General features: G+C 37.8%; 1 protein-coding gene across 1 annotated transcript; it reads left to right on the forward strand.

Annotated features, from left to right (window-relative positions):
* Positions 1 to 3,147: 3,147 nt before the first annotated feature.
* On the forward strand, positions 3,148 to 7,669 carry LOC146321240 (CCN family member 3-like). Its single transcript, XM_084726302.1, has 5 exons — positions 3,148 to 3,343; positions 3,706 to 3,934; positions 4,065 to 4,319; positions 5,295 to 5,524; positions 6,108 to 7,669. Exons 1-5 carry the CDS (start codon positions 3,293 to 3,295, stop codon positions 6,399 to 6,401), a joined length of 1,059 nt encoding a protein of 352 aa, XP_084582428.1. The 5' UTR covers positions 3,148 to 3,292; the 3' UTR covers positions 6,402 to 7,669.
* The last annotated feature ends 2,688 nt before the right edge of the window (positions 7,670 to 10,357 follow it).

The raw sequence follows: 10,357 nt of genomic DNA on the forward strand, positions 1-10,357 counted from the left end.
CTTAAAGTGGAAAACTGTTTGAACAGCACTGTATCAAGATTTTGGCAGAGCTATCCACAGCTTGCTAGAATCACAAGTCATTTAGAAAGTAGTTCTTAACTAGGACTGCATCTAACAATTATTGTCATTATTGATTAATATTTAAAAAATTGTTCAAAACAAAAAAGTGAAAAATGCTCATAACAATTTCACAGATCCCAAAATTATCCTTCCAGTCAAGCACTTGTTTTTTTTTTCCTTTGTCAACATATATAACAGTTACAGAATAAACTGACAGAGGCTTACAAAAATGAGAGAACACAGGGAGAACATGTCCATAATGAATTAAAGGGAATCAACTGAGCCTCAAAATCACCGCAAACTACAACTATGATAGAAGAGGAGTGATAGAGACGCAGAGCAGCGTGACGGTCTGTCAGACACCTCATCCATGCAGGCACAGCCGCGGCGCACACAGAGCAGGTGACGCTTGTTTGCTTGATCTTTGTGCTTATTTTGTCCCCTGACAGGCTCAGATTGTAATTGTCAGTGTCTAACAACATTATGGAAAGGATCACATCAGTGAGAGACCTTATTTTTAAAGAGTAAGATACGTTTGTTTTGTTTTTTTAAACCAGAAACAGCTGTTTATTAGCTTTTGCCAAACTCCTTGTTCATCTTCATCATCATCTTCATTCAAACTTTAGAGAAACTGAATAAAACTTACCAAAAACGTCTTACTTCATCTTTCAACTGTCCCAAGAATCACCTATTCTGATTTGGTTGCAATAAATCCTTAATTATGCCTCAATGGTGTAAAGCAGCGCACAGGACAGGTGATGCTGGATAGCAGCTGCAACCTCAGGAGAGACTTATAACTGAACTATAAGAGGACACATTTTTAATTTCTCTGACTGTGAAAATCACAGATGATGAAGAAAGGCATTAAATCACAAGTTGGACAAATCTGATCTGACTAAAGACAATCTTAGTCAGGGACAGCCCTTACACACATATATATGCATACATACATACACACTAATCGATTAATCAACTAATCATTGCAGCTCTAGCATGACACTAATCTTTCTGATGAAGGAAGAAAGTTGGGAGGAATATAAGTTGGAACCTGCATATAAATGTTATCCAAAACATCTGGCTTGATGGGGTAGTCGTTCATTTTCTAGGTCACATATTTTAGATATTTGACTTTGCTGAGAACAAGATATTGCTATAGCAACAGAAAACAAATACTGTAATAAATAAGATTGGTGCACTGTCAAGGACCATGAATAGTTGAGTAAGAATCATAGTATGAATAGCTGATATACTCTGTGTAGCAGCAAATAATAGAATTGCAATTAAAACTACTCACAGTTAAAGCAACTATGTAAACATTTGTATGGGTTTGTAGCGTATTTCTGAGAGAATACAATTATTCTGATGTTAGCTTCTTGTTTGTGTAAAATTATGAGAATTAGTGGAGTATTTGTGCATTGCCACAGCATATTTTCAAACATGACCACTAGAGGACGATAAAGAGACACTTGAACAAACCACATTGTTTTAATGGGCTCAGACTCAGGACTCAGAACTTCATTCTAAAGAAAATTACGTTATTTCACACACCACTGACTCATATTGTCTGCTTTATTTATTCATTTATTCAGTAATAATATGCATTCACTTTATCTGCATAGCACCCTTCATATAAGAAATCTAGCTTTGCAACAAAAATTGCATGCACCAAGTGCTTGACATAAAAAAATATAATAAACATATAAAAAGGAATAGAATGCCATGATTACTGTATAATAAGATGAAAAGTGAAATCCACTAGTAAATAAGATAAGAAGAGAAGTGAATTCAGTGGATAAACCCACTTGATTCATTCATTCATTCATTTACTTATTTATTTGTTTGTTTGTTTTTTTTATTTATTTATTGGAGATCAAGCAATGCTATTTAAATGACCTTTACCAAAAAATACCTTCACATAAACACAACATGAATTTTAATATTACTGAAGGACACATCATGCAATTCCAGCCTTCTAGTCATTTCTCTTGTGTTTTGTCTTTTCTTTCTTTTCTATAATTGGTTTCACTTCCAAGTTCTTTATTTGTCATAAGCACAACAATCAAACTGAAGCCCTCACTGACAATAAATTTTTTTTTGTTCTCAGACACCCTTCAAAGATGCTCTTACAGTATAAAAAAAATTATTATTTATTATAAGTAAATGAGAAAAAGAGAACATAGGACAAAAACAGCACAAAATTGAAAATGTGGGAATGTGGGAAAATTTGATAAATAAATCTAGTAAAATGGAATATGAAATAAAATATAACACTGTGACTGCACTATAATACCTTCTTATATAATGTAATGTAATATAATATCATAGGTTGATGTCCTGCTAACATGAAAATGTGGATACACCTTCCGTGTACTCTTTACAAACTTAAAAACATGCACATTTAGTTTCTGACCCCAATTCAGGAACCCTGTCAGCTTCACCCCCAAATACGTCCACATACCTCTGTTCAGAAGAACATAACACACCTCTGACCAGATGTGTCAACCACAGTGTCAGCCTCCCACTGTTGCAAGCTACTAATGAACCGAAGTTTCCACTGTGTTGCTATTTTAGGAAGCAGTCACAATCCCACAGGGGATAAGAGGGTTTTCCACTGTGACCTCCCAGGTGGGGTTCGGCCAGAGAGGTCAAAGGGTCGCCACCCACTGGGACCAAAGTGAGGGAACCCCCAGACCCCACAAAATAACATAAACACCCTGGACTGCACAGGGAATCCCCAAATAAGGGTATTTAAATAGAAAAATTGGAAGTGTGTGTAAGCAAATGAGCTGATGATGAACTGATTAACAAATGTACAAATAATTTACAAAACTGGACATAATTCATATATTAAAAACACAACTGGTTGACTATTTTTTGCAAAATATTTAAGTACAAAAGCTGAAACCTCTCTGTGTATGTTTATGGCGCCCTTTTTGACAGGCTCTCACAATAAAATGTGAGTCCCGTCTTCCTCCAACACTCTGAGCGATCCATCCAACATTCCTTCCTGTTTGTCGTCATGGTGCCAGCGGGACAGCTCTGCTATATAAGGACCTCCTCTCCCGAGTGCTGAGCCAGAACGACAAAGAGATCACAACCTTCTGCTGCACCAAAGCCAGAGAGGAGGGAAGACTCAGCCCTGAACCAAAGGACGCAAATCAGCTCCAGTAAAGACAACTGAACACTTTTTAGACTGCAGAGATTTTTTGATTCTGCTCTTCATAAGAGAAAGATGGCCAATCTGTCAGAGAGAGCTCTTTTTGTCTTCTTCATTACAGCACAGGTAGGCACTACAACAGACTCGTCTTGTAATTTAACATGACGTAATTACATTATTTTTCAGCCAAGAGTGTTACTTTTGTAATTTTGCAGAGGAAACCAAGTGTAATTACATTACATAACATTAAATTCTATCTTAATTTGCTTAAATTCATTAATTGAAGAACTTGTTTTAAATACTTTCACCCAGACTGAACTTAAGTTTCACTAAACAAGTATCAAGTTTACTAAAGATATTGTTTGCTATTCTGGTAATGCCACCTTTTTGCTTTCCTAAAAAATGTTTACCAGCTTTTATATCCTGTAGAAATTAGATTTAAATTCCAAGAACATGTAAAACACTGGTTTATTTTCTGTCCCACCTAGGTGTTGACACTAGCCTGGTCCCAGGTATGTCCCCGGAGATGCCAGTGCCCTGAGGAGCCTCCCGTGTGTCCTCCCAGGGTGCCCCTGATCCTGGATGACTGTGCCTGCTGCCTGGTGTGTGCCCGTCAGAAAGGGCAAACGTGCTCTGAAATGAACCCCTGTGACACACGTAAAGGGCTGCAGTGTGAATACTCGACCAACGTCCACAAGAGGACTGGCATCTGTGTCGGTGAGTGGACAATCACATTCCCAAACATTGCACGCAGGATGTCCTGATTTGTCATTGCTTTGTAATAAAACCAATATAATTTAAAATATATAATACTGCCACCTTCCCCTGTTTTATGTCTTTTTTCCAGCTCATGAAGGAGATGTGTGTGTTTTGGACGGTTCTGTCTATCAGAACGGTCAGACCTTCTTCCCCAGCTGTAAGTACCAGTGCATTTGCCGTGACGGGCAGATCGGCTGTGTGCCACGCTGCAACGTGGACGTGATGCTGCCCGGGCCAGACTGCCCCATGCCACGCAGGGTCCAGGTGCCTGGAGAGTGCTGCGAGAAGTGGGTGTGTGAGCCCCAGGCTGAGGCCAGCGCACTGGGCGGCTTCGCCATGGCAGGTGAGTAGACTGGTTAGATGGGATGAGATGGGCCATACATACATTCCTTTCTGACGTTAGTGTCACTGCAGTGTGAGACAGGAAGTTGAAAGGTCATGTACATTTCTCTGACCTGATCAGGGAAAGGGAGCAGGGACCAAGTAAGGAATGCAAGAGGTAGATAGAGTGAGGGTTGAGAAAGGAGGCTGAAACACAAAAGAAAGAGACAGTGTCATCACTTCAGTCTGGAATGTGAGACATCACTCTGCTGTCAATTAAATCCAATCATGGATCATGTTGCCTATGTGTTTTTTTTTTTTTTTCAGAATATGCCTTTAAACCTTTATTTGCAATAGAAAGGGTTTGCCTAACAAGAGAAAGGGAAAAAAATGAAAGTTAAAATAGTTTAAAAATATGGATAAATTTAACTAAATGTTTGTTTTATCTGAAATGTATAAGTAATATATATGACAGTCATACCAGATACAAGATCCTTAATGAAACTGAAATCTTTCAAGTATTGTATAAACAAATTAAAAGAACTGTACGATGTCATATATATGAGATATGCAAATGCAAAAAAAAACAGAAAACAAAAACATAAAATAGTATATATTTATATGTAAAAAAAAAACACATGCAAGATTATATTGGACATACAGAAAACATAATTTGCCATGCTCTTTACTTATAAACAACATATATAACGTTTCCTTTATTCATACTAAATTCATATAATTATGTTGAAAGAGAAATATGCAAAAGTGGCCACTTTCAGGAGTAAATCATTGTATCATAGTAATACTTTTCTATAAGGGAGTTCACAGCTAGAGCCACAAACTACAATTTTATATACAAATGTGTTAATTTTCACCATCATCATGCACTCTTGGATTGCTTGATGGGTCACTTTCAAGTTTTCTGCTTTTTAAATTGTGTGGAATTTTTACTGGATGAAGATGATCTAACTCTCTGTCCATCTGTGTGACCTTTCAGCCTATCGGCAGGAGGAAACAGTGAGTTTTGACGGGTGGGACCCCAGCCTGAACTGCATTGAGCAGACCACAGAGTGGGGTGCCTGCTCTCAAACCTGCGGCATGGGGCTGTCCACCAGGGTCACCAATAAGAACCGTCGGTGTGAGATGGTGAAGCAGAGCCGACTGTGTATGATTAGGCCCTGTGACAACCAGCAGAGCCAGACGCAGCTGACACAGCTCGCACCAAAGGTACATTATGGATAGTTTTTATTTATGTATGAGTGTCTATATCAGCTGTAGAGGCCAATAGTTTGTGAATACATAATATACTGTGTTTTTTCAGAACCAGCTGGATTTTCTTTATAAAAATCACATAGAATTACTTAAAAATATCAATGTCGTGCCCTTAGGATAATACTTTACAGAATACATTTATGTGAAGGGAGGAAAAATATAGCTAAGATAGTGAAATAATTTTATGAATGAATTATTTAAATAAAATGAATAAATTAAGAAAAGTTATGCATTTGATTTTTTTCAAGGTTTTCAAGCAAGAAATACTTAACATCTTTGACCCAATGAGAGACGGACGGAGAATCTTGCTTCCATTCTAAAAAGATCAAACATCTCATAAGTGTTTGACTACATAGGCTTTATTTGGCAAAAGCTCATTGTATTCCTTTGATGTTAAACCAAAGAGGGCACAAACTGGGTCAGGGTCAGCGCAGTTTTTTCAAAGTTCTCACAAAAAGCTTCTGACATATTTTCCAGAGAGATACTGGTTACCAGATATAGTCCACATTCAGTGAATGTCTCGTTGTCTCCCCTGCAGGGAGGCAGTAAGTGCCAGAGGATGGTGAGGAGCGACACAGCCGTCCACCTCTCCTACAAGAACTGCACCAGTGTCAAAGCTTACAAGCCTCGCTACTGCGGCACCTGCAACGACGGCCGCTGCTGCACACCCCACAGAACCAAGACCGCCCTGGTGGAGTTCCAGTGTGCCAACGGTAAAACCACCAAGAGGCCGGTCATGGTGATCTTGACCTGTGCCTGCCACAGCAACTGCCCCCGAGACAATGCTGTGTGGCAGCCGTCAGAGCTGGGATACAGCGGCATGAGGTTATAGTAGGTTATAAAGTCACTTTGAGGTTATAATGAACAGTCAATCAATATTGTACTTGAAGACTGTTTGTAAATCCAGGAATTTAGAGCTGCAGTAGCTCTGAGTTTTAGATTAAAATTAGACTGTCCACAATATAATATATACACATAGCACAATAGTCATACAACTGTATAATCTATGGACCTGTAAATTACATAGTCACAGTGAAAATATGATTAAGTCTGCTTATTATGGTCAGACTCATACTTGTATTCAAAAATGAGAATCCTCTTTTGAGGTTGAGATTATTGAGAATGAAATAGCTCTGTCTGTTTCTCTCCTGGTGAGGGATTTAATTGTGTAAACATCCTGTGGACAAATAAGTGTCATTTTCACTACTGTAAAGTAGAATTAAAGCACTTAAAATTTTATTCTCTCCACTTGTGGAGATTAGGTAGAGTTTACTACCAACCATTCATGAGAGATTTGGGTTGGACTGTTGTTATGGAAGAGAACCAGCCTCTGTTCAAGAGGTCAGATAGTATGAAGGTGTACAATGACAGGGTAGTGCAGAGTATTATGGTGGGTTGAAGCTCTCCAACCATCAACCGACTCTTATGTTGCCCAATCAAGCATGATTTAGAGTATTTTATACAAGGAGCATGAAACCACGGGGTGCTTTGTTCAACCTAAACGATGTGCGTCCTAAACTCCCCTATTTAATAGAAAACTGTAAGAAGAATATTCAAATCCCATTATTCTCCCGTCGATAAAATACAAAAAGCTGCAAGAGGGATTTTAGGGTGGACTGTTACATTTACTGCCACAGAAAGTTTTCAACTATGGGACACATTTTTCAAATAATTAGACTGTGTACTCTGACCTGGTTTGAACCAGAGGCTCAGCCCATGAAAGAGAGTTCACTGTGGTGACCTAGTGTCATTTCTAACATCCTCTTGAAGTCCTGTTGTAAAATGCTTAATCTCTATGTTTCCATCACTAAAAGCAAATGTATGGGTTTTGTAGCTGTAGAAGGGGTACTTTTTCTTTGTTAAATGTAGTGCACATACACAACAGCTATTTTTATAATGACAAAAGTTTTGTAAATACTGGCTGTATAGCTTGTTTGACTGAGTGTGTATCAAATACACAGCATTATTCGGTAACAATGTAAGCGTATATTGTATATATTGGTATGTGGTACTGTTTTGCACACTGCTTGTTCCTGTATCTATCTGAATAATACTGCAAAATTCAACATTTGAAAATAAATTTGTATTTTTTGTATCAAAGTTTTAATGTCTTTTTTATACCCAGTACTAAAATCATTCTTTTCTTGATGCTGGTGGTGAGACAGTTAATGTATACATCATGTTACAGTTTAAGTGCAAATAACTGGACTTAAAGGGAAAGACTAATGAATAAATGGCGAGCTAGTCTTCACGACTAAATATGAAATAAACTGCCCTACATCACACTCTTATGTTATAAGGGCTGTGTTCATAGAGCTGTTATATAGATGTAGGTCAGCAAAATGTACTGTATGTCAAGTGTTACCTAATACTAACAATATGGTTGCTCCACATTCATCAGTACTGGAGACTTAAAGGAGAGATCTAATACATTTACTGCTCTAAATCAAAATTACCACGATATGTCGTCAGCAATTCAGGAAACATGTTGAGTCTTTGACAATGGTACAGCCAGCATGTTGTTCTTTGAAATTTCGTTTCCTGTCCGTTTCACCTTTGTTAGAGATAAGGTTGATACTGAATGTTCAGCAGATGAGTAACTGTCTATTTATGAGTTGTAAGAAATCCTTAACCATGTTTTAGAAGGAGATGTGGTTTATAACAGTTCAACTGAGTAATATCTTCCTGCAGCTGGATGGCCTGGTAGCCCAGTTGGCAGAGCATTCACCCCATGTACTGAGGCTATGAGTCCTCTGCAGTTGCCATGACCACCTATTGCTCTTCGCTGTGTGTCAGTCCACTACTCTCTCTCTCTCTCTGCCTTTCCTGTTATATCAGCTGTCCTATCAAATAAAAGCATAAAAATCTGGCAGGCAGTCTCTGAACTCCAACACCAGAATGTGTATTTTCGGTACAGTGTTTTTGGGATCATGGGCTTAGCTCTACATTGACAGACAATTGACAGTTATAAACAGCTGATTTACTTACAGTGTAGGACTTTGTCACTTGTCACTGTCAAAATATAACTGAGCTTGTCTTGTGCTCCTGTTCAATGATCAAATATAATTTATTACATAGGGATTCAACCTATTTACTATTCTGTTTATGGCCACTTCTTACAAATTTTTCCTTTAACACTTAATATAAAAGCAAAATTATATATAAGATTACAAGACTAAATATATATATATAAACAACCACATACAACTCAAACACTGATTTCCTACATAGTTTATATACCATAATCCTTTTCCCTAGAAAAAAAAAGTACATCTTGAAAGTTTTCACACATCTGCATTTTGCATAGACCTCTCCCTCTGTGTTCCCTTTTAACAGATGGTCATGTTTTCACCTGGGACCCAGACGTTACCAAACCATCCAGGCCCCTCTGACAGTGGGTGATGACCTGTGACCTTTCTCCATGATCCTACCAGGAAGTTCACAGTGGAGAACCACGTTATTCCCTGTAGGATTTCTACTTTTTTCCTAAAATAGCTCCTTAGTGGAAACTGTTGCCCTTCAGTAGTTTGGGTCAGTGGGGGACTGACACTGTGGTCAACACATCTGGTTGCAGTGTCTGCTGAGCAGAAGTGTGTGATGATGTTACATGTTGGTTATGTTTGTGGATCTAAGATTTTTAGCTTACTCTAGTGTTAAATTCTTTATTCGGTATGTAAAGATTATAGAGCATACAAAACTGAAGAACTGATGCTGTTTTGAAGGAAAAGGACGGTCACACCTTATATTGATTTGATTTTGATTTTTCTTCTGTTGGCTCACTTTGCATTTTGTAAATTAATAAAACTAATTACATTTTATATTTTTGAAAGCATTCTTACTTTAAAGCATTTCTTCACACCTGTCTAAAACTTTTGCACAAGGTAGTTATGTGTGTTGTGTGTATGTATGTACACACACGCACATTTTTTCAATAATCCCTCAAAAGTGGTTAACATTTTTGACAAGTAAGTGAGGCATTATATTTTACTTTATTGTCCCAAATGAAAAGGTGATGAAATAACAAACTTTAACCAGTTTAACTATGTATTAAAAAATTAAATTAGAGCTAAACATGTATATAATAAACCTGAATTAGGAAATAAGGATCAACTATACAGAGAATGCACATAATGGAAGGGCGTACACAAGTTCTCGCCCGAGTGGCACGACACCAGATATACGAGACCTGTGTTTACATGCTACCTGTAAGCAACTCAGACAATAGAGAGAGATCTGCTCAGAAATAGTGACTTGTTACATGTACAGTTGACTTCACAAAGTTTCAACAAAGAAGAAAATGTCTGAGGACTTCGACATAGAAGAGGAACATCATTTTTTTGCTGCAGCTGCGCCGCTTGGGTGAGAGCCTGTGTACCCGCATCAGGCGTGCACAAACGGATCAGGTCTGAGAGGTTACAGCTGATATTTAGGCTAAAAACATGGTGTCTTTTTGGGTCAAATTTTAATGTCGTGGGTTACAGACACTTGGATCACACAAGCAGTATGGAGATATTTTTTATTTTTTTTTTACATTTTAAAACATTTCTAAGTTTGGCCACCCATAGTAGCAGTTTTTGAAAAGACACGGGGAATAATGATAAACACTGCACCAGTATTCACCACTGTCATCTAATCTCTGTACACACAAAAATATATGCCACAAGAATAACTTGAAAGATGCTGCTTTAAAGATGCTGGTATGCAAACACTTCGACAATTTTGGCTGATAATATGTATTATTTCAAAATTTTGAATACAAGAACTCGTAAAGACTGCACAGCTACATGA

This window comes from Lutjanus erythropterus, chromosome 9, assembly GCF_056507025.1.
Source record: "Lutjanus erythropterus isolate fLutEry1 chromosome 9, fLutEry1.hap2, whole genome shotgun sequence".
NCBI lineage: Eukaryota > Metazoa > Chordata > Actinopteri > Lutjaniformes > Lutjanidae > Lutjanus > Lutjanus erythropterus.

Bases quoted from the DNA above. Each gene is read 5' to 3' on its own strand.
- LOC146321240 (XM_084726302.1), top strand. From the start codon at position 3,293: ATGGCCAATCTGTCAGAGAGAGCTCTTTTTGTCTTCTTCATTACAGCA. The intron at 4,320-5,294 runs GTGAGTAGACTG...GTGACCTTTCAG, and splicing joins GGGCGGCTTCGCCATGGCAG to CCTATCGGCAGGAGGAAACA. The intron at 5,525-6,107 runs GTACATTATGGA...TCTCCCCTGCAG, and splicing joins TGACACAGCTCGCACCAAAG to GGAGGCAGTAAGTGCCAGAG.